This window comes from Dendropsophus ebraccatus, chromosome 4 (genome assembly GCF_027789765.1).
Source record: "Dendropsophus ebraccatus isolate aDenEbr1 chromosome 4, aDenEbr1.pat, whole genome shotgun sequence".
In the NCBI taxonomy this organism is placed as follows: Eukaryota; Metazoa; Chordata; class Amphibia; order Anura; family Hylidae; genus Dendropsophus; species Dendropsophus ebraccatus.
The window spans coordinates 135,694,164-135,718,267 of record NC_091457.1 but is presented as its reverse complement, the minus strand read 5'-3'; the positions used below and the strand labels follow the sequence as shown (position 1 = coordinate 135,718,267).

The 24,104-nt window shown below is 44.2% G+C and overlaps 4 protein-coding genes across 4 annotated transcripts; 2 read left to right on the top strand and 2 right to left on the bottom strand.

The window, feature by feature from the left end:
• Positions 1–1,871: 1,871 nt before the first annotated feature.
• LOC138789334 (pre-mRNA-splicing factor ISY1 homolog) lies at positions 1,872–12,068 on the bottom strand. The gene is made up of 5 exons (XM_069967940.1): positions 11,990–12,068; positions 9,721–9,843; positions 8,766–8,878; positions 3,918–4,004; positions 1,872–2,007 (listed from the first exon to the last, which is right to left on the bottom strand). The coding sequence occupies exons 1-5, from the start codon at positions 12,066–12,068 to the stop codon at positions 1,900–1,902; spliced, it is 510 nt and encodes a 169-aa protein (XP_069824041.1). The 3' UTR covers positions 1,872–1,899.
• An 8,242-nt stretch (positions 12,069–20,310) lies between these two features.
• LOC138789954 (histone H2B 1.1-like) lies at positions 20,311–20,809 on the top strand. Its single transcript, XM_069968832.1, has one exon. It carries the CDS (start codon positions 20,336–20,338, stop codon positions 20,714–20,716), a length of 381 nt encoding a protein of 126 aa, XP_069824933.1. The 5' UTR covers positions 20,311–20,335; the 3' UTR covers positions 20,717–20,809.
• Positions 20,810–21,764: 955 nt separating this feature from the next.
• Positions 21,765–22,104, bottom strand: LOC138789955 (histone H4). The gene has a single exon (XM_069968833.1). The coding sequence runs from the start codon at positions 22,096–22,098 to the stop codon at positions 21,787–21,789; it is 312 nt and encodes a 103-aa protein (XP_069824934.1). The 5' UTR covers positions 22,099–22,104; the 3' UTR covers positions 21,765–21,786.
• Positions 22,105–23,712: 1,608 nt separating this feature from the next.
• Positions 23,713–24,052, top strand: LOC138789953 (histone H4). The gene has a single exon (XM_069968831.1). The coding sequence runs from the start codon at positions 23,719–23,721 to the stop codon at positions 24,028–24,030; it is 312 nt and encodes a 103-aa protein (XP_069824932.1). The 5' UTR covers positions 23,713–23,718; the 3' UTR covers positions 24,031–24,052.
• Positions 24,053–24,104: the final 52 nt, after the last annotated feature.

Sequence of the window (24,104 nt, the reverse complement as noted above, 5' to 3'; positions counted from 1 at the left end):
ATAGAATTTGTCCTGTTTTAAGTAAACCAGCACTTAACCCCTTCATGCCAGTAATATGTATGTATGTTAGCAATTTGTAGGGTTGAATTGAGAAGCTGAGCCCCCTCCATAGACATTGGTAGTATGTAACTACACGTAGCAGACCTCCTGAGCTAATGAATGACACTAGCTATCATCTAATGCGATCAGTGTTGAATGGCAAGTACCCGATCTGCACCACCACTACATGATTGTGGGTTTCTGATGGGTTACTTAGAAAAGCAAAGATTCCATAGAGAGAGGAGCAAATCAGCAATCCGCTCCTCATACCACCAGGCTTTTAGAGCGGCTCCGCTCCCAGGATGCCAGGAAAAACTGGATCCAATCCTGGCAAATTTTTCCCAGTTTACAAGGATTGAATCCTGTATTTACCCAGCACCCGGGGTGGAGCAGCGCTGAAAGGCAAGTGGATTGATGAGCGAATCGCAGATCAAACAAAGTGATTCGCTCATCTCTAGTTCCATACTTACCTTCCAAAGAGTCTCTGCTAATAGTGTCTGTCTGAACCAGACTTTACCAACAGAGCATCAATCTCATTGATCGTTGCAATGCTATAGCATTGTATGGCTTGGTATTAGCAATCTAGTCACATTAGCCACACACACCCATGTAGTGATCTTCCCTGGGCTGTTACCACCTTCCTGTCCGAGATCTGAGTGTACAAATGACATCTCTTCTGTGTGCCAGAGAGAGCAGCCCCTTGGAGCTGGAGGCATAATGCTTCCTGTAGCCACAAGAGGTATTTTCAGGGCTTAAAGTGACTGTACCACCAGGCCCAGGCTGAAGCACTGGAGGCGGGCCGACCCACTCCCAGTGGGAAGAAACCCCAGCCCCTCCATAACGTGACTCCATTAGAATCATTGGAACCCTATCAGAGGGGCTAGGGTTTCCTCCCACTAAGGGTGGGTCGGCCCGTCTCCAGTGCTTCAGCCTGGGCCTGGTGGTACAGTCACTTTAAGAAACAGGACACATGGGGGGCGGTCCAGAGACATCACCCAAAAAGTGTGAATTGTAGTGTCAGCATCAATCTATAGTGTTAGTCATCAGTTTGTCAGCGACAATCTGTAGCAACAGTTTTCAGTTTTTTGACTTTCCACAGTACGAATACCTCAGGGCCTCTGCGCACACAGCTTGGTCTGGGGTACCTGATGTTTCTGGCTGCAAGCGGTGGTACTGGTGGTTGTAATTTAGGCCGCATAATATCACTCGGAGCCCTCTTCAAATGATCTGAAGAGAAGTCAAAGACTTGGAAGCTTCATGGCAGTGTTTAACAATATTGTTCCAAGGTATCTCGTGTTTGTAGGTGGCAAGTATGGATAACCCGACACCCAAAAGATGTCTCCTGGGCTCCATACTGTTGACTGAAGCAACGGAAGAATAAACTATTATTTTGCGTTGAGTGGGATGGGAGAGCTGCTCCTTACTATATATACTGCCCATAGGTTACAGGAGTGTTGTGCACTGTCATCTGGGAAGCAAACATACAATATGAAGTCAGCAACAGCTTTTATTTTGTTTTGTATGGCCATTCATGTGTGTCTGGTTCACTGTATATCCTCAGAAAGAGAAGGTTTTCCCGCTTTCCCTTACTGATGCACAAACTAAATAATTTAGTTATATATGAAGGTGGCGTGTAGTATGTAATGGTTGGATTATATCTTTTTTTAAAAGAAACATAATTTATCCAAACGGATGGCTGTACCTGCTATTGAAGTCTTATTCAAATAGTTACACCTATACAACCACAATGTTTGGTTTTTTTTGTACAAAAGCAATCTATATTTTTCATTTTCTGTACAAAATGTAACAAGGTAGGAGAATTTACAAGGACCTGGAGGGCTGGTGGTTATATTTACAATTTTATACACCTAAAAGCCGTTTAGCATCTTCACTTTGAGCCATGAGCGCCTCGCTGGCATATTTCTGAAGTAGTTCCATTTTCTTTCGTCGTATCAGGGCTTCCTCAATCTGGGGGGGGGGGGGGGAAATAATAATACAATCAAATGAGTATAGGGGGATAACACGCAGGTGCTGTTATTGCAACATGCATATGGATTTCTACAAGCCCAATTCAAAAATGTAGGGTTCAATTTTTTTAGAAACATTTGTCACCAGATCTGTAGAAAATCTTTAACCTCTTGTAGTTAGGAGGGTATCCAGCCCTATAGAACTTAAGGCATTTGATTGCCAGTGACTGCAAAAAGTAGATGCGCGCCCCCCTAGGGAGACCTGGAAAACATGGATACAGGAGGTTTTCCTTGCAGCTGTAGGGCAACATCCAACTTCTGCAGGCAAGGGGAATCACATACCAAGCATTCGGGTTCAGAGAACGTTGCTGAACCCCAACAGTTTGAGGATACACCATGAGTAGCGTTTTAAATCAGTGGAGAACAGACTTCTAGCACTCACACCAGTCAGCTGTTTGAAGCAGTCATGTACATTGTTGCTCCATTCATTTGTTGATTAACTATAATCTTGGAATAACCCCTTTGATATTGATGGTCTAGACTTAATAAAGAGGTCACTAATCTGATATGGATAACTTGTAAGGTGTACCAGACACAGCCCTGGACATTGCTACAGAGAGCTGCAATTCCAGACAAAATGGACAGAGACGTGCCTGGTAAACAATGAAGAGGTCACAGAGCTTTAACTCATTGGGGCTGCTTGAATTTAGATACCACTGATCTGTTGCTGATGGCCTCTCTTAGGGTAGTATTACACGGGCCGATGAAGGCCCGATAAGAACTGTAAATGAGCGCCGATCTGCTAGATTGGCGCTCGTTTACTGGGCTTATTACAGGGCTCAATTATCGTTTAACAAGGGCTGCAGGGACATAGGTAACATATATAAAGTAAAAGCAAGGGCTGCAAGGACATAGGTAACGTCTATAAAGTAAAAGCAAGGGCTGCAAGGACATTGTTACCGATCTAGGCTGCAGGGCTCCTTTTGCGGTCTTCTTCCTCTGTCCCGTGCGCTCCAGCTTCAGAACAGCCTGTCTCAGCTTACAGGCCACTCAGCCAATCACAGACCGGGACCGCCACGGCCAGTCAGCAAGACAGCTCTGAAGCTGGAGCGTGCGGGACCCAGGGAGAAAAAGACCGCAAGAGGAGCCCTGCAGCCTGGAAAGGTAATGTTAATCGTCAGTCGCCGGCCGCGCACCGCTTCTACACGTGGCGATGCGCGGTCGGCGCCCGTCAGTTATAGGTTCAAACCCATATCAACGATCAGCCGATAAACTTTGTCATCGGCTGATCGTTGTATTTATTACACATCGCGATTCAGCCGATTATCGTTCCGTGTAATAGTACCCTTAGATAAATCTCTCTGTTCCTGGTTTTGGCTTCAAAGAGCTGTCAGGGTGCATTTACACAGACTATAAACAGGGAACAGGTTATAAAGGAACGACTGAGATATATCCTCTTCTCACATCCATTCCTGGCTTTGGCTTCACAAATCTGTCAGATAAATCTCTCTGTGTAAAGGAACCCTTAGAGGTTGTCCTATCCCACAAAATGATAGGATAGGGATAGCTAACTGATCATGGAGGATGGGGTGACTGACTACTGGGGGGAGGGGGATTCACAAAATCACAGAGGGTCCCAGCAATCAAAGCCTGTGCAATCAGTTAGGTATACCCTGTGCTGCGGATAAGGGCATGTGGTGATTGTGCAGGACAACCCCTTTAAAGCATATTCTGTTACTGTGGAGAAATTTACATTTTCGTCTGCAGTCGCAATTGGCACCGGAAGTTGGAAAGGTCCCATATGCGAGAAAGTTCCATGCATCGGCGTTTCTACGTTAACATTATTTGGAGCCTCACTTTTGTATTCAAGTAAATGGCCATAATAAAGCTTCCTATCTGACAATAAGTTACCTCTTTTTGAGATGGTACTGGAACATGGGCAATAAACTTCTGCTGTCCCTCTTCTCTATCGTTCTCATCATCACTTTCTTCTCCAGACTGAAAAAAAATCAACATTACAAGGATATGAAACAAGAAGCACCAGGACATCCCTTGTACGCTCTCTTTTCATAGAAACATAGAAGACTGTCAGCCGAAAAAGACACTCGATCAATCTGGTTTGTCCTTTTAGTATTTCCTTTATTATCTTAAGATAGATATAGGTATATGTTTAAATTCTGTTATGGTATATTTGATCCAAACATCTACTACTCTTTCGGTAAAGTAATATTTTCTCACGTTGCTTCTGATCTTTCCCCCAGCTAACTTCTCTCTGTGTCCTCTTGCCATTCCATATGGTCCACTCTGGACCATAGTTAACGTCTCTAAAGGAGCCTGGTCATCCACACCACTGTTTGTTATGGTCAGTATTTTCATCTAATACCTTCACCATATATCTTATTCTACCTCTTTTTTATTATATGTCTAACGTTACACCAGGGAAAAACACATTGAGACTTCACCAGCTTTTACTAAAAGGCCATGTTCACGCATTGTGAAACACTGGCCGTTCTGTGACCTGACCAGGTCACAGAACGGCCGGTGTCAGTGAAGATCATTGCGGCTGGTACTGCAGTACCATCTGGATGATTTTCATTTGTGCTGAATTTGTGCCCGCATTTGTGCCCGCATCCCAATTCACCATTGAACACAATGGAGAGTGCGGCCGGAGCGGCACACTCCATTGTGTGAACTGTCAGGGATGTGCGGCCACTATTCAATGAATAGCAGTCGGACAAAATTGACAAGTCAGTTTTTTTGTACGGCCGCTAGCAATCCCGGACGGAGTGTATACTATGTGTATACACTCCGTCCGGGATTCCCTCAAAATGCAGCGCACATAAGTTGTATATTAATCATGGTCGTTTTTGAATATCAGCAACAACGGCCGTGATTAATACACAACTTACGTTGTGTGAACACGGCCCAAGGGTGCGTGCACACTGAGGACAAGAAGGGGACAATTCGAGTGGAATCTTCTTGGAATTCTGCCTACCTCACTGTCTCAATTTTAAGTATACAAGCTCTACAAAAACATGGCCACTTTTCCCTCTCTCTCCACATTGGGTGGGGTTTCAAACTCAGTTCAATTGAATTAAATGGAGCTTCATTGCAAACCACACCTGAACTGGAGACAAGAGAGGGGGAGAAAGTGGTCATGTTTTTGTAGCGCTGGATAACAGCTTTAACCCTGTGACAGTGACAAACAAATGAATATCCTGATAAGCCCCCCACCCCCGTAAGACAAGCCCTGCCCACTGCTCCTGCAGCAGGTGGGGTACTCTGGCAGAAGGGGCTGTACATCATGTGTAGTATTAACTCTTTCTGCCAGTTAGAGGTCACCCAGCTTTCCTAGCACCCTATAGCCAGTATAATAGAGGTCACCCAGCTTTCCCAGCACCCTATTGCCAGTATAATAGAGGTCACTGAGAGGAATGAGTTAATCCATCCAAAGTTTGAAAGAAAAATAAATCCTTTTCCATCCAAAGTTTGAAAGAAAAATAAAACTTTTTCTCATGGAACTTCCCTATGTGACTGAACCTGTTCAAGGATATACAGATATACAGCTGGTCTTGAGATTATGGAACTTTCCTATGTGACTGAACCTGTTTAAGGATATACAGCTGGTCTACTGTCTGTTCCCAGCAGATAATAAACCTGTTCCCAGCAGATAATAAATATTATTCTATAATTCTCATAAGCAGATAAATGTTTTTAGCATCCTTATGTATGTATCAACATCCTTATGTAAACAATTTTAATTGAACATTTAATCTTATTGTGTATCCATACCTGTCAAAATATATCCATAGTTATTAGTTTTTTGAAGTTGATGACATGTATAGTGTATGACTTTGCATTTTACATTCATATCCATTGGTTTTTCCTGTATAAAAAGGTGGGTTCTCAGAGATGAGAACACACCAGACTTGTTTGCAAGATACGTTGTCTGTGTCTTCATTCTAAGTGCATGGTGTGGGAGAGGGGATCCGGACCCATTCTCCAACTTAATTAGGAGACAGCCAACAACAGCAGGCCTTCTTTGGGAAGGCACCTCGACAGTCACCCAGCTTTCCTATCACCCTATTGCCAGTATAATAGAGGTCACCCAGCTTTCCCAGCATCTTTTGCTAAGTATAATGAAGGTCACCCTATCATCCTCATGCTGCCTGATAGATATTAGACAGATATGTGATAAAAGGTAAATAGATAATAGATAATAGATAGATAGATAGATAGATAGATAGATAGATAGTTGTCTGCTGAGGTTCCCGCTCAGACTGGCTCGCTCCCCATAGGCTGAACCCCTAGCTATGCCCCTGGGTCTTGTGTAAGGTTGCCCTGATCCCACCGTCATACTGCGACCCCCTACATGTGTGCAGCCATTATTCTCCACTATCACTATGCAGCCATCTTTGTAGTGATGTATACATATCCCTGCATGTCTGGTAGAACTGTATCTGTCATAGTGACTGACTATACCAGTGTTCCTACAATTCCCATCACGTCCTGCCATATAAAGGCTAGCAGGGCATGCTGGGAGTTGTAGTTTTGGAGAGCCACAGGTTGGAGAACCCTGGAGTATATAAAGAGGATGTCCCAGCTAGTTGTCATCACAGATCACCCATCTTCCATCAACTGAGACCCAACCAGCAGCCCATAGATTCACAGTAGAGATAGCTGTGGTGTGCACTGAGGGAGAGAGAAGGCCACGCCCACTTTCTGACAGCCAGGAGAAAAATTCATTTATTTGTTTGAGCCGAACAACTGGGGAAATCTCAGCAACTGCACAAGATATCCACACAAGTTAGGGCTCTTTTTAAAGTGTAACATGCGGGCTTTTTATCTGAGGAATTTAATTTTTTGGTCACTTAAATTATAGTTTAACATATTTATATTTTATCAAGACTAATAATAAACATTTTGTTTTAGTCACTACGGTGCATTGATATGTGTCCCCTGTACACAGCCACATACAAAGCCCTGGGCAAGATTGAGACACTGCAATAAAAATAAGTCTATAGCATGGTAAGGTTGTACATGACGTACTCTCTGTTACTTCCCCAGACCATTTTCAAAGTGGTTTGTTATTTTCCATTACCTCCCTGTTTTTCAATTTCACAGGATTTCTATAATACCAATATAGGATATTACTTATACATGAATTTTTATCATTCATGAAGTGTCAAGTTGGCCAGCTGCTCAAGTGCAACAGGCTAGCACTCCTTATCGCTCCTAGTCCTTACCATGCAGCACACACACTGAACCTTTAGACTGAGGTGGAGCGAGGAGGCATGCTAACCTGTGGTACATCTGCAGAGAGCCAATGCCTCTCTGACACTTAATATTTGTTGCATGATCAGTTACATGACACTATCTGTAGCTTGGTTTGTGTCCAAGAACTGACAGATTTACTTTAAAGTGACACGGTCACCCCCTTTTTGCATTCTGACTTCTCTACACAGGTGTAATGGGTAAATTTAGCAACTTTCATACCTTATTTTAGATCATACGTGATGATGCTTGTTCAAGTAAAAAGTGATCTTTTATCAACTGCAGATTGTGTCAAGTGGATGGGGCTTCACGGCAACAGCGCCACTTAGCCCCACCCACAGCGCCACCGTTGGCCCCACCACTCCGTGACGTCATCGGCGCATAGGCCTCACCCCCTCAAGGCCCATTGATATGGGCCGACCTAGAGGGGGTGGGGCCTAGATCTTTAGGCCAGCCTGTTCTAATAGGTGGCGAGGGGGTGGGGCTGATGTGCCTATGACGTCATGGAGGTGCGGAGCCAACAGTGGCACTGTGGTAAGGGCTATGTGGCACTGTTGCCGTGAAGCCCCACCCACTTAGCACAATCAGCAGTTGATAAAAGATCACTTTTTACTTAAACAAGCACCATGACGTATGATATAAAGTAAGGTATGAGAACTGCTAAATTTACCCATTACACATGTGTAGAGAAGTCAGAATGCAAAAAGGGGCGACAGTGTCACTTTAAACCATTAGTGATTGCCAATACGCCTTTACATGGCGGTCACTAATGGGCCTTATTACAATCTATATGCCTTTTTACATCGGGATTGGAAAAAAGATTTCCTGCATCATCATCACAACAGGGAATCAGCTGAACTCCCACTGTAACAACCCTAGTGGAGAATTCTCTGCTGCGGGTAGTTTAACTTGTTAAATGCTGTTGTCCAATCATGACTGTGGCATGTAATGGGTTCCTGTTAGAATATACTTACCAATCAGAGGTCCAGCGGTGTGGTCTGCCTTCCGATCTGCTTCCATGGCAGTCCTTGGTGTCTTCTGAAGGCCCCTCGGCCTGCCATGGATATTTCAGAGGCATGGCTGTGTAGATTTCCTGTCAGCAAAATGCTGACATATACCATACACTGCACTACAATTGTATTGCAGTGTATTGTATCAGTGATCATAATATAACTAGTTAATGTTCACTAATGTAAAAGTGAAACATCATTTAAAAAAAAAAAAAAAAAAAAAACTATCCAGTTCACTACAAATCAACCAAGAGAAATAGCTTTCTATCCAGCACCTCTGTAGTGGCATGGCAGCACTGCTGGGAAGCATATATATGTATGAAAGGCACTGCGTAACATCATTAGGGACCAGACATCAGCTTAGCATAAGGTGTAGCCACCCAATACTTTGGACAACATTGTCTTGATGGTACACATCCTTTACTTTCAAATAAGATGGTTTTAAGTGCAACATTAATCTGAAAAGTGCCCCCACCTCATCAGCAGTCACTGCATAGATATTCACTTCCTCCTCCTCCTCATTCTTCTCTCCAGATGCCAGACGGGCTTCCTTCTCCAGTCTCCATTTCTCCACAGCCTGCGCAATGGCTACAAAAGAAACAAAAAAAACACATTAGAATATGACAATGTCTTATAAATACTGGCATGCCCACAAGAACAGATTCATAGATATTCATATGCATCACATGAGCAAATCTAGTAAGCAGTCCAGGCCATGTAAGATTAAAGGGGTAGTGCGGTGCTAAACACAGCACAGTTACGCTCAGCCAATCGCGGCTGAGCAGCTGATGACGTGGCAGAGGGGGGCCGGCATGAGGGACGGCTGCAGCGGTTCAGCCGGCCTCCCGAAGATGTCGTCATTGTCCCAAGATCGCGGCTGGGGGTCGACAGTAATGCAGTGAGTATAATGCACCACACTTCTGGGGTGGGGGAGAGAACACAGGGAAGGGGGCCATTCACTTACATAACATACATTACAAAGTTATACAACTTTGTAATGTGTGTTATTTTGTGAATAAATGTTTAGCGCCGCACTACCCCTTTAATATGCAGCAGAAAACAGAAAAGGCCCCCAGTGATAAGGCTCAGGAGGTTATGTATACAATGTTACTGCTCTTTTTGCTTAGGTCTATGACAACTATATACAGGCTGTGCCATCCTAGAAGGAGTTTAGTAGCAAACTGCCCCCTGGTTAAGGAGATGTAATACCACAACACATTTCATGGCCTGAAAATATGTATGTCACAGAAACGTAGGTAGGTATAGAGCATATATGAGCTTCATTCTATTGTACTATACTATGTTCTAAGAATCTTGTTAATAAATAGTCAATAAAAATATGTTACATTAAAACCACAATATTGACATTGTATAGCTTTGGGAATATATAGTGAGAGAATGGACACCCCATGATGATCAAAGAGCATTACCTCTCTTCTCCTCCTCTAGCTCCAGAGGAACCAGCACCCCATCATCTTCATCCCTATACCCATAATACTCAGCATCAATATCTTTCATCAGCTCAGCTCGTGTTTTCCGGGGTGGAGGAGCAGCTAAGAATATAAAAAAATAAAAATAAATAATAATTATTATAATAATTATTTAATAATAAAAGTGGACACTGAAATCTTATCTCTTTGTGCACTTTGCTCTCTATGCAGAGAAAGCGAGTGAGGACACAAAGTGGACATATATAACACAGTGGTTAACGTATATATAGCATAGAGAGATATATGCAGTATGTTATTATAAGAATTCCTGCTTCACTGCAATTAACCTAGAAACAATAAACCGAAACAAAGAAATCTGCAGTTTGGCATGTCCAAATGGGTGTGGCTTGTGAAAGGGGTGTGGTTTACAAAAAGGCGTGGCATAATAATTGTTCATTAATCCTTATTGAAGATGCATGTTCAATTAACTGTGATGTTGATTTCGGCCATAATTGCCCAGCCCTAGGTAGAGGCTTGTCCTGCAGCCTCTGTCAGTCGATCCGGCGGCAAAACCCACACACAGATGGTTGAGGCTTGCGACCTAGGGATAAGAGGTCCATCAGTGACGAAGCAGGAACCGATTTAAAGCCCCTTAGATCTAAGGAGTTAATTTATAACATGCGGCAATCAGGCCATGCCCGCTTGAAGTGGTGGCCCTTTGCTACATGTAAGAGAGGGCCGCCTGATATAACGAGAGGTCGGATCCCAATCTCCCGTTATACCTGCAGCTCAGCACCAAGACATACAGTAACATCTTGGTGCGGCTAAGGGTTAAGTTATCTGTAATATTTCATAGTAATAGTTCCTACATGGAAAACACATCTCTACTAGCTTTACCACCTAGTATGGACCACAAAATGAGATGAGTACTGCACAGCCACATACTAACAGTACTCCCTGCTGAATCGCACACTGTCTGGTGCATGAAACAGGCATAATATAGGTGCACTTCTCCCTCCACAAGCAAAATGTCAGTTCGGATCATCAGACAGGACTTGTGGCTGTAACGTGGGTGCCAAAATACATCCAAATTTTGCTATTGTAAACGCAACCCACTAATCCCATGTATGAAATAAAAACTCTACAGGCTACAACCAGGATAACCCATGCTCTTAATGTAATGATGAAGAACAGAAACTCTAGATCTTGTTTCATGTGACTGAACTTGTGCATTAAATAAAACTGAGTCCAGCGCGATGCAGCATCTTCTCAATGAGTGAGTAGACTCACCTGACTTCAATGATAAACTTGGGTGGCTTCTACCACCCCACCCCCCCTTGCTCGGTGCTGGGAACATATACAAAGCACTACTCCCCCATTATCTACAGATAATGGGGGAGTAGTACCTTTTGCTATCCCTATCACCGCCCGCGCCGCCGCCGCCGCTCACACAGGGGCTGATATTCATGCCCCCCGCCGCTCCCCCTCCTCCTCCTCCTCCCGGCATCAAACTTACGATCGCGCCGCTGATTCCCCACCGCCCGCGCCGCTCCTAACTACCCGCTCGCTCGCCCGCCCCGTTCCGGGGGGGGTGGTAGATGGCACCTCCCTCCCTGCTCGGTGCCCTGCAAATGTATTCATTGAATACATTTATGGGATACTTTGGGGAGCAAGGACACTTGCTCCCCAAAGTATTCCATAAATGTATTCATAAAGTCACAACAGTACAGTGCATAACATTACATTACATTACATACACTGTAATTCCTATGGAGTGTCCAGCAGGGGCGCACTATATATAGAAGTCAATGGTACTCATTGACTTCTATATATAGAGCGCCCCCTGCTGGACACTCCATAGGAATTACACCGTTGGTCGTGACGTCACTGCTTCAGAGATAATTCTAACACTTCCTGATACACTAAATTAAGGGAAATAGCAGTATATGAGCATTTCCCATAATTAATGTACATTAGAAAATTGTATAACTTTCCATAAGTAATAACATATAAAAAAAATAATTTTCGCCGGACTTCTCCTTTAATTTGCTTTCTAGGTATTTTAATGTTTCGAGTTTTATGAAGGATTCTCCATATGGAAAGAACCAGGAAATCCATCAGGTAAATGCTGAATAATCACAGAGAACATAGAAGGGAAGGCGTTATACTACAATGAGGAATTGGGCCTTGTGGTATAAGCATGATTGAGTACGAGCTTAGAACAGCCCCTCCCCCATAGGTCATATAGCAGAGACTCTACACCTCTCACCCTCTGGGGTATACATGAAGTCACCGAGATGATTACTGAGCTGGTTGTAACCATCTACATGTACGTCCTGGAGCCTCATGTTATGGATCCTCAATAATAATAATAATAATAATAATAATAATAATAATAATAAGTAACACATCAATAAGACATTACTCAGTCTTCCTCGTCATCCATCAATGCACAGGGTCAATAATGTATCTCTCCATGGCCAATATCTTGAGCAGAGGATCTGGGTATTTTAAGAATACTCCAAAATGGCAGCCATTTGTTGTTAGCCTGGCAGAGAATATAACAAACATTCTATTTTTACCTCTCTGCACTCCCCTCTCCTCCCAGTGAACGATCCTGCCTCCACTCTTAAGAGAACACAGTGGGGACTGCAGAGAGGAAAGTATAACCTACTTGTTAATTTTTTTCGCCAGGCAGCAACATGGCAATAGAGTAAAATGGCCAGAGTACCTTTTTAACAGCAGGTAAATATGCAAGAACCTGCTGTTAGTTTCCCTTTATAGAACACTCTCTGTTTACTGGAGGAGAAGCCACTGGATCCCCACCCTACCAAACACTTTTGTGGCCGCAGGCAGCATTATGTCCTTTGCCACAAAAGGCTGCTCTCTCCCTCGGTGCTCTGGTGCTTCAGTGCCATCAATCATGGACCTGCAGAGAATGGAGGAAAAGAAGACTGCAGTGGACTCCAGGAAGCCAGGTGAGTATGCAGTGACTGAGAACCCAGCCTATCCATTTAGTTCAGAGTATTAAAGGGGCTATCCAGTGCTACAAAACATGATCACTTTCTTACAGAGACCGCACCACTCTTGTCTACAGTTTGGGTGCAGGTTTTCTAACTCAGGCTCCATTCACTTCAATGGAACAAATTGGAAACCACACCTGACCTGGAGACTAAAGAGGTTCTGTCTCTGGAAGAAAGTGGCCATGTTCTTTTTTTATTGCTGGATAACCACTTTAATGGCACAGAGAATTCAGCATATTCATTTACATTCAGTAGTGGTGACATTACACCTATTTAAATCACCCAAATTAAAACAAAGACACAATCAGCCTTCTCCTTTTTCATCTTCATGATGCCATTTTTGCGGTGTGTTTTTTTTTGCCCTTGATTTTTTTCTAAATTTATTTAGTCTAGATTCTTTAATCATGTTAACCGAGGAATTCCCAACATACAGGCACACAGGGCAGATAGACATGAAAGATAAACGCTATCTCGGCACTATCAGGGAAGTTTAAACGGCCGAGAGTGTCCTCAGCTGTGCTCCCACAGGTCTTGAATGTAGCTGGTACAGCCTAGTCCAGTGATGGCTAACCTTGACACTCCAGCTGTTGCAAAACTACAATTCCCATCATGCCTGAACAACCAAAGATATGGCTTTGGCTGTCCAGGCATGATGGGAGTTGTAGTTTTGCAACAGTTGGAGTGTCGAGGTTAGCCATCATTGGCCTAGTCACTACTGCTGGTGGTGGTCTACATTCACACCAGTCCATTGTAAAACATCCCAATGAAGAAAAGAGAATAATTGTGGTTCACATCAGTTGGTATCAAAAATTTGCACTTTATTCCAATTTTTTAGTCCTGAGGAAGAGAAACATAGGCAACAACTGTTTCTCCTCACAACTGAAAACTGGAATAAAGTGCAAATTTTTGATACCAACTGATGAGTACCACAATTATTCTCTTTTCTTCTTTGGATGTTTTGCACATGCTGGATAGACCCTCTTTTGCTGAAAAAAATGTGAGAAAAAGTTAAAATGTCACAAAAGCTATAGCTTGAGTGGGCTATGCTTCTGAAAGCCTAATAACACCACCAGAAAAAATTCCAGGAAACACCATGTGAGTGCAACCTTTCATACTTCCCTACCGACTCTGAGCTAACATTTGCTACAAAAATATCATGCAGTGTGAACATGTTAGGGATCACACAGCTTTTTGTGCCCTTTTTGCAGGTATCCTATTGAAAAGCGAATGACATTTATTTAAATGGCACAAACTGAGTCAACTGGAAATATAAACCTAGTGACTCCGTACTTGTATGTTAGAGGAGGGGAGTGATGTGATTTACATTGGACTGTATGTTGCAGAAGGGGAATTATGTGTTTTATATGGGACTGTTTGTTGCAGAAGGGGAGTGATGTGATTTACATGGGACTGTATGTTGGAGGAGGGGAGTCGTCTTGTGCTGTATGCAGAAGACAAAATAAAAAAACAGAATGTGACATCCTGTAACATCATGAATATACCACTGTCAGCACCATCACTGACCTGATAATCTGCTGGACCAGATGCAGTGTACATGCAGAGCCATCATGGGAAGTGGAGGCAACATTCAAATTCATTCTAAGGGTAAAGAATAATCAAATATAGTGGAATTCCTCTGCCTAATTTTGATGGCCTATCCTGAGGGTCGGATAACCTGTTAGAAATATTTAAAGATTTCTACAGATCTTGTGATAAATGTTCCTAAAAATATGTTACCGACAACCCCCTCCCCCCCCAATAGAACACAGCATAGATCTCAATGAGAGATCAGTGTGCTTATACTAGAAGTCCCCCAGGGGGGCTTTTAGTATATGTGTAAGAAAAAAAAAAAGTGTTGTTGTTAATAAAAAGCCCCCTCCCCTAATAAAAGTCAGAATCTCCCCCCTTTTCCCATATTATAAATAAAAATAAATAAACATGTTTAGTATTGCCGCGTGCGTAATCGCCCAAAATATTAATTTATCACATTCCAGATCTTGCAAGTTAACCGGTGTAAGCGCAACAAAATTACAAAGTGAAAAATTGTGCATTTTTGCTCGCATCAAATCCAGAAAAATTGTAATAAAAAGCGGTCAAAAAGTCGCATATGCGCCATCAAGGTACAGATAGAAAAAACACTTCATGTCGCAAAAAATTAAACCTCACACAGCCCCATAGACCAAAGGATAAAAGCGTTATAAGCCTGGGAATGGAGCGATTTTAAGGAACATATAATTGTTAATGGTTTGAGTTTTTTACAGGCCATCAAATAAAAATAAAAGTTAAACATGTTACATATCGTTGTAATCGTACCAACTTGAGGAACATGTATAACAAGTCAGTTTTTCCTTAGGACACATGGCGTAAAAACGGAGACCCCATGGAGCTGTGGTGAGAGAAAAGTAGCATCCCAGCACAGGCAATGAAGTCATGCACCAGGCGCATCCTTTAGCCGGGAGCCATGTCTCCTCTCCATATTCGCCTACAGTCCAGGAAAGTCCCATCGCGGTAAGCCCCGCCCTCGGTGCCCACTGCGGGGCTAACTAACCAGCACAGAGCCAAATGAGGAAAGACGCCATGGACAACTGGAAGGATGGTAAGTATAATGGGGTCAGTCAGCCTCCCTGGCATCCTGTATAATGGGGTCAATCAGCCTCCCTGGCATCCTGTATAATGGGGTCACTCAGCCTCCCTGGCATCCTGTATAATGGGGTTACCCAGCTTCCCTAGCATCCTGTATATTGGGGTCACTCAGCTTACCTGGCATCCTGTACAATGGGGTCATTCAGCTTCCCTGGCATCCTATATAATGGGTTCACCAACTTCCCTAGCATCTTGTATAATGGGGTCACTCTATTTCCCTCACATCCTGTATAATGGGGTCACTCAGCTTCCCTGGCATCCTATATAATGGGTTCACCAGCCTCCCTAGCATCCTGTATAACGGGGTCACTTTGTTGCCCTGGCATCCTGTATAATGGGGTCACTCAGCCTCCCTAGCATCCTGTATAATGGGTTAATCAGCTTTCCCAGCATCCTGTATAATGGGGTCACTCAGCTTCCCTTGCATCCTGTTTAATGGGGTCACTCAGCTTCCCTGGCATCCTATATAATGGGTTCACCAGCTTCCCTAGCATCTTGTATAATGGGGTCACTCAGTTTCCCTGGCATCCTGTATAATGGGGTCACTCAGCTTCCCTGACATCCTATATAATGGGTTCACCAGCCTCCCTAGCATCCTGTATAACGTGGTCACTTTGTTTCCCTGGCATCCTGTATAATGGGGTCACTCAGCCTCCCTGGCATCCTGTATAATGGGTTACTCAGCTTTACCAGCATCCTGTATAATGGGGTCACTCAGCTTCCCTGGCATCCTGTATAATGGGGTCACTCAGCCTCCCAAGCATCCTGTAAAATGGGGTCACTCAGCTTCCCTGGCATCCTGTAGTCTGTATAATGAGCGGCCCCCAGAGTCAACCCCCTCCCGCAGCGGACTCAAAGCGGTCCCCATAAATCTTAGTTATGCCCCTGTCAGAGAGGATGGGAGGATGTTACCTACTACTATAGGGCACTATTGGGGGGGAGTTAATAGTATACCTGACAGTACAAGGAGGAGTTACGTACTATATGAGACACTATTGGGTAAACTATTATAAGAGGCCCAGTTGGAATTAAAGGAAGAGCGAAAGAGGAGTAGTGTGAATTCAACTGCCTATAGCCTGTCGAGGTTAACCTTGATACCCTATACCCCAAGGGTGAAAGAATGCACAAAGAGAAAACAAATAAGGTCCTCAAAACAAGTTATAAAAATTATGTGTATATATATGGATAGTTGAGACAATATTAAAGATTAGAATGTAGAAATTTCATTTATTTATAATAGCATTCATAAATGTATCTAAAAAGAAGTTTATCTGGTTCCAGAGACTAGTAATATATATATAAGCAAAAAAATATATATAAACATGGAAGCAGATTCGGCAAGTAAAGAGTTAAAAAATGGAAATAAAAATAAAAAATAGTGATGAAATATAAAAAGAGATGGGAAAAAAATGGAAAAAGAAAGGCTGTCCGATGTATATTTTGTGGATAGTGTGGCTTGATTGGGAGTAAACAAGGATTGAATATAAACAGTCAATGAATGTTCTTAAATGAGGAGATAATTCATCTGATCACGAGTAGTTCACAAGATTACATTCATCCGATTAGCTGCAATAGATTATCAGGCAATGTAGCTTAATTAGGAGTGAATGATGATTAAATATAAACAGTCAATGTTCATAAATGAGGAAATAATTCATCTGATCAAGGGTAGGTCATCAGATAACAATCATCCAAATGGCTGTATCTAGTGTTCGGATGTTAATATGCCGGTAATTAATCCTTGTTAGCCGTGCATAATAGTGAAAACGGTCATCATTAGATCATTGCTTATTTCCAGTGCAGCGATGATGGTTAGCACTGGCTGTATACAGCTTTCTACATACGGTACTTATTCAAAGCTTTTTCAGGTAGCTGATTTTTAGTATATAAAATAGCGCTTGATATCTCTTTAGAACGCTATTGTTAATAGGAAATGCATGTGGCAATTGGCAACAAATAGCGCTTAAAGTCTCTTGAGATTGCTGTTGATAGTTATAGATGCATATAATGCTTAATAGTAAAAATAGCGTTTTGGTGCAATGTGCACCTCTCACCCTTCCGACGTTTGCTGGTTTCAGGCCGGATCGGGTCTGGTGAAGAGGTTCCTGTGCGGCGTTTTCTGGTTGAGCAGTAAGCGCCTGCAGCGCTGTTCGCTGTCTGATTTATGGGCTGGATATCTTGTGCATGCTCAGATTAGATTGTTGCCTGCGGGACCTCGTGTAATTCTGGCGGCAATTTCAAACTCAGCTATTTTCTTGGATGAATTATTGCAGAAATAATCTTGTGATTCGGATAGTTATAAGATTAAAATGAATAAAAATTGGCTGGACGCGTTTTGATGCCCTCTTGGCATCTTTCTCAACAGCAATCTAGTTGCTGGGCTTCCCACACAGGGATATCTCTGTCCCAGGACCGGCCAAAGAAGAGGGAACCGGCGCGATCAAGTAAGTATGAGGGGCTCTAGCGGGGTTCGGGAGCCTGTCACCCCGACATGTCCTCTTTAATTAAGTAGTGTAACTTTAGGCTTTTTTCCCACATGGTATAACACCGGCCATTCTGTGACCTGGGCGGGTCACAGAACTTATGGTGTTACTGATGATCTTTATTTCTGGTGATTTCGGATGCAGGCGCACCCGTAAGTGCCCGCATCCCAATTCACAGCTGCACACAATGGAGCGTATAGCCGGCCCGGAGCCGCACGCACCATTGTGTGAACTGACATGTCTGTGCAACCGCTATTCAATGTGTATACGCTCCTGCCGGCATTCCATTCATTCCAATGGAAATGCAACAGCGGCCGTGATTTATGCTAAACATACGTTGTGTGAACATTGCCATAAGATGAAACACTCCTGGGGCTCTGCTTTTCCTAAAGAATAGTTTACAGGACAGAATACTTTTACCTTTATAAGGGTGCGTGCACACTACGGAATTGCCGCGTATAACCCGCAGCGTTTTCCATCGCTCGTCCCCGCATGCTGCAGTGCGCATTTCCGCCCGTGCCATAGACACTATGCTATGCACGGGCGGATTACGCATTCCGCCGAAAGAAGTGACATGTCAATTTTTTTGGCGGAATGCGTAATCCACCCATGTATAGAATAGTGTCTATGGCACCGGCGGAAATGCGCACCGCCGCGTGCGGGGACAAGCGACGGAATACGCAGCGGGTTATACGCGGCAATTCCAGAGTGTGCACGCACCCTTAGTATGAATCATATGACATATGACAGGAGAGCAAACAGATAGCCTATAATTGTTCTGTATTTTGTGTCTAATCACATCTGTATACTCCTATATAGTCTGCAGGGTGATAATACTTTTCAGCACCTGTGTACACCTGGTATCTGATAATTTTTCTGCGTGGCAGAGTTGGCGCAATGTGTCCATCAGCCAGGTCCTGACGTCAGCTCTGCTGGAGAACAAAGGAACCCGGCGCTTGTCTCAGAGCAGCCATCCATTGCTGGAGAGGAAAGAGGAGAATTGGTATAGTATTTATGTTTCTCCCCTTCCCCTCATGTTCAAAATCCCCGACTCCCCTCTTCAGTGTATTGATTGGCTGAAGAGCGGAGCCAGGAATTTCAAACGGCTCCTCTTCAGCCAATCAGTGCTTCTCTTCAGCTCGTGGTCGTAGTGGGGGGGGCGCACGATCGGAGCGGCGGCAGCAGGGGTGGCGATCGGAGCGGGGCTGCGGTTGACCGTGGGGCCAGGCTGCAGATGAGCGGGTGGCAGGGGCTGCGGGCGGGCCGGGCTGCGGGCGCGCCAACTTAAAACGATCGCAAAACGATTTTTCCGTACGATATATCGTACCGTCTAAACGCTGATCGTTATGAAAAAAAATCGTAACTCCGACATCGTTAATCGTACGATCGGGCGAATTATCGTTCCGTGAAAACGTAGTTTTAGGGTGCGTTTAGACAGACAGATTTGTCTGAGAGATTTTTGAAGCCAAAAAAACTTCCACAGACAAATCTGTCTATGTAAACACATCATAACAAATAGTATGTATTAGTAAAAATATTTTTATAGTCATTATCTCCGCTGTGGTAAAAATCAAGTGATTGTTTTATCATGAGATCCAAGGATTGGTAATTTACCTACAATAAACCTATAGCCAAAGTGCACTGCGATTCTGAAATCTACTTCTCGTTATTGGATACTCATTGGGCAGCAAATTGTCCACACACTGTGTCTCCATTCATTTCTACCTTAACCTGCTACCACCCCACACATGATATGATATTATGGAGCTTCAGAATTCTAATGTCTAATTTATGATGATATACATAACGTCTCCGTTGTTTTCAGTCTGCATATTTTTCCATCCACCTTCAAATTTGAAGTTTGTTTAACTCCATCCAGGCTCATTGGAGCTTTGGTACTATAGACTTTAGTGCGCTCCATACGTTGCTATAATGTGACATTTAATTTTAACTTTGGTGCCATCTTGTGGCGGAAACAGGTAATGCTCAGAACCTTCCTAACTCAAGTGTCCTAAGGCGCAAAGAAACATGTTACATGTCTAATGTTACAGTTCACATTATCAAATAACTAACCAATGGAAAACGCCTGCTTCATGTCCTCTGATAACACACTGTGGTGTCCAAGGCTTTCACAGTGTCTGAGTCTAACCAGATGGACTAGAAGGTAAATATAATAACAATAACTTAACGAGATATATGTTTTTATGCAGCAGAGACTGGTTGTTGTGTTTTATAAATTTTCGGCTCTTGTATTAAATGGATTTTAGTTCAGACAATGGAATGAGGACTTGAAGGAGAACCTCACTGGGTAGGACAAATGACGTGTCACAGGTCACATGACTGGCTCCTCCAGTAGCACAGCCAGCAGCCAGCAGTGCTCATTTACATAGGCTGCCTATATATGCGGCTGCGGAGGGAGTGAGAGCAGCATTCTTCTCTCTGTGTGAAGGAGTACCGTGCGTTATCATGCCTGATCCCGCCAAGTCTGCCCCGGCGCCCAAGAAGGGCTCCAAGAAAGCCGTGACCAAGACTCAGAAGAAGGACGGCAAGAAGCGAAAGAAGAGCAGGAAGGAGAGCTATGCCATCTACGTGTACAAGGTGCTCAAGCAGGTCCACCCTGACACCGGCATCTCCTCCAAGGCCATGGGCATCATGAACTCCTTTGTCAATGACATCTTTGAGCGCATCGCAGGGGAAGCCTCCCGCCTGGCTCACTACAACAAGCGCTCCACCATCACCTCCCGGGAGATCCAGACCGCCGTGCGCCTGCTGCTGCCGGGAGAGCTGGCCAAGCACGCCGTGTCCGAGGGCACCAAGGCCGTCACCAAGTACACCAGCGCCAAGTGATCTGCTCCCGTGTCCTGCTCTTCTCTATCACCCCAAAGGCTCTTCTAAGAGCCACCCACATTGTCTACTATAGAGCTCTAGCTTCTGTGTATCCGCTGCTTTATAAGTGATTGCTATTGTGGAAGTACAGCTGCTTCATGTTACATATATAGTAATGTTACCCGGTGAGAGCGGAGCGACTGCCGGTTATGGATGATGTGACTGCAGGTTACATTACTACATTAGGCTTGGAGTCCTTAGCACTGATCGCAGGGGCTGAAAGGAGGCGAATATCCGGCCAAGAACTTTATGCTTCGTTATCTATCTATATATCTATCGATATCTATAATAGAGATAGAGATATAGAGAGATATATAGATATATAGATATCTATCTATATCCCTACTACAATTTTCCTCTCAGCTTGAATTTTTCCGGGGCTCATCAGTTCAGCAATAAATCCATATCTACAGAGGATACGTATGAATCTCAGCTGCGGTTTTTTCCTGCATGTGGAAATGTTCGGTATAACATAAGGAACAGTAGTCATAGACGTCGGGCTGTTGTATAAATCCCCATAGGTGGAGCGGGAAAATCAAAGCAAGGTCGGATAATCAGCCAATTGTTTGTGACTAAGTATCGGGTGTAGCCTCTGCTTGCAGGACAACCCAGAGATTTATTTTCCAGCGATAATGTGCAGTATATAGTAACCGAGTCCTACATCAGCCAGGAGCCTGCTCGGGATATACAGGTGGCGGAGGAGAGGCTCGGGGGTATATACTGTACAGTTATCGGGGAGAACAGTCAGTCCTGACCTTACCGGGAAACAGCGGGAATTTCACTTCTAAGAGTCCAGAATCGAAGTCGTAACTATACCCACAAGGGGCAACAATACTCTCTAGATCAAGGTCTTTACCCGATTGCTTCCAGTTTGTTTATTACTAAAGCTTCATCAGTCTTCTAATATAGCGCAGTCCCTACAGTAGCGTCAGTGACTGTCACACGAATATATCAAATTCTAGCTTTTCTATTGATCATGTGGGTGGCTCTGATAAGAGCCTTTGGGTTATTAGGTGTGGGTAAAAGGAGAATTAACCTCCGAAGCCGTAGAGAGTGCGGCCCTGGCGCTTGAGGGCGTACACCACATCCATAGCGGTGACGGTCTTCCTCTTGGCGTGCTCGGTGTAGGTGACAGCGTCACGGATCACGTTCTCCAGGAAGACTTTCAGAACGCCGCGAGTCTCTTCGTAGATGAGACCGGAGATACGCTTGACGCCTCCTCTGCGAGCTAGACGGCGGATGGCAGGCTTGGTGATGCCCTGGATGTTGTCCCGGAGCACTTTCCTGTGGCGTTTAGCGCCGCCCTTACCGAGTCCTTTCCCTCCTTTACCGCGTCCAGACATCTTCGAAATAGCTTGAAAACAAGTATGCGCTACCACATCGCTCTTTTCTTATATAGCACAAAGGCGGACCTGAAGGAGAACAAGAAACTTATGGGGCGTTTCCTGGTGTAGTTTTTACGTCACTTGCCCTTCCCCTTCTCGTTGATTGGTTGAACACTTTTGTCGTTGAGGAGTTTGAATTTCCCGCTCATACGTTTATTCTCCTGCTTCAGGCTCAGTGATAGAAGGATTTGGCGGGTGATTTTTAAAACATCTCTAGGATCGTCTCCAGGGGTAGGACAGTTGCTTCATTCCCAGTACACAGGAGAGACTTAGCGCAGGAAGTTACTCACACTCCCGTCGTCACATGAGAATGAGTTACCGAGGGTGCGGGCTGTGAATATTATAATTCTTTTTTGTGCGGTTCAAGTACAAAGTCTATGGGGTGAAGTTATATATCTTCTGTGCTGTTACCATCCATACAGATTATCCTCGTAGTTTATAGCCACACAGAGAGAGGTCGGGGTGTATAGTTCTATCGATGTGAATAAATGCGATGAACAAGTCGGGAGAAGCAGGCGGCTGTGCGCTTCACTCTCTTGCTTACTGCAGGAGATGGCGCCATTGTCTGTTTATTGAACCCATTACCTACAGCAAGTCAGAAAAGGCAAAGCATGGGGGAGGTGAGCGCTCAGACACGTTTCCCCTGGCTCATTCTAACAATTAGCCGGCGTCTGAACACCCAGTCAAACCTTTCTACATGACTGTCCACATCATGCTGTACCTTGCAGAGCCCGGCTCCCCCTTGTGGTATACATCCTTTCCTTCTCATTATTCAGCCTTTACTTGATCTGCTGATTGTGTCGATCCAGCTGCTCATAGCATCCAAAACATCTACATACATAATGGACACTCAGAAGGAGCGTGTAGGGTAACATCACCATCTAGTGGTGAACACATGAAACAAGTCAATAGGAAAGATGAGAGATTTAGAGAAAATAAAGCGATGTGGAATCGGGTCGTTATTAGAGGTGTCACACATCGCTTGTCATACTATAACAATCTGAGCTGCTGCTGGGAATAATGGGTGGAGTAGTCTGCAGAATTGTTCCTATCTGCATTGGAGCGCCCCCTATCTGTATAATCGGAGTCTTTCTGTTATAGACTACGAGGATAATCTGTATGGATGGTAACAGCACAGAAGATATATAAGTTCACCCCATAGACTTTGTACTTGAACCGCACAAAAAGAATTATAATATTCACAGCCCGCACCCTCGGTAACTCATTCTCATGTGACGACGGGAGTGTGAGTAACTTCCTGCGCTAAGTCTCTCCTGTGTACCGGGAATGAAGCAACTGTCCTACCCCTGGAGACGATCCTAGAGATGTTTTAAAAATCACCCGCCAAATCCTTCTATCACTGAGCCTGAAGCAGGAGAATAAACGTATGAGCGGGAAATTCAAACTCCTCAACGACAAAAGTGTTCAACCAATCAACGAGAAGGGGAAGGGCAAGTGACGTAAAAACTACACCAGGAAACGCCCCATAAGTTTCTTGTTCTCCTTCAGGTCCGCCTTTGTGCTATATAAGAAAAGAGCGATGTGGTAGCGCATACTTGTTTTCAAGCTATTTCGAAGATGTCTGGACGCGGTAAAGGAGGGAAAGGACTCGGTAAGGGCGGCGCTAAACGCCACAGGAAAGTGCTCCGGGACAACATCCAGGGCATCACCAAGCCTGCCATCCGCCGTCTAGCTCGCAGAGGAGGCGTCAAGCGTATCTCCGGTCTCATCTACGAAGAGACTCGCGGCGTTCTGAAAGTCTTCCTGGAGAACGTGATCCGTGACGCTGTCACCTACACCGAGCACGCCAAGAGGAAGACCGTCACCGCTATGGATGTGGTGTACGCCCTCAAGCGCCAGGGCCGCACTCTCTACGGCTTCGGAGGTTAATTCTCCTTTTACCCACACCTAATAACCCAAAGGCTCTTATCAGAGCCACCCACATGATCAATAGAAAAGCTAGA

Coding starts and splice junctions, on each gene's coding strand:
- LOC138789954 (XM_069968832.1), top strand. CDS start 20,336: ATGCCTGATCCCGCCAAGTCTGCCCCGGCGCCCAAGAAGGGCTCCAAG.
- LOC138789953 (XM_069968831.1), top strand. CDS start 23,719: ATGTCTGGACGCGGTAAAGGAGGGAAAGGACTCGGTAAGGGCGGCGCT.
- LOC138789955 (XM_069968833.1), bottom strand. CDS start 22,098: ATGTCTGGACGCGGTAAAGGAGGGAAAGGACTCGGTAAGGGCGGCGCT.
- LOC138789334 (XM_069967940.1), bottom strand. CDS start 12,068: ATGAGGCTCCAGGACGTACATGTAGATGGTTACAACCAGCTCAGTAAT. Junction 8,879..9,720: donor GCTAGAGGAGGAGAAGAGAG/GTAATGCTCTTT, acceptor TTTCTTTTGTAG/CCATTGCGCAGGCTGTGGAG. Junction 4,005..8,765: donor ATGCAGTGACTGCTGATGAG/GTGGGGGCACTT, acceptor ATTTTTTTTCAG/TCTGGAGAAGAAAGTGATGA.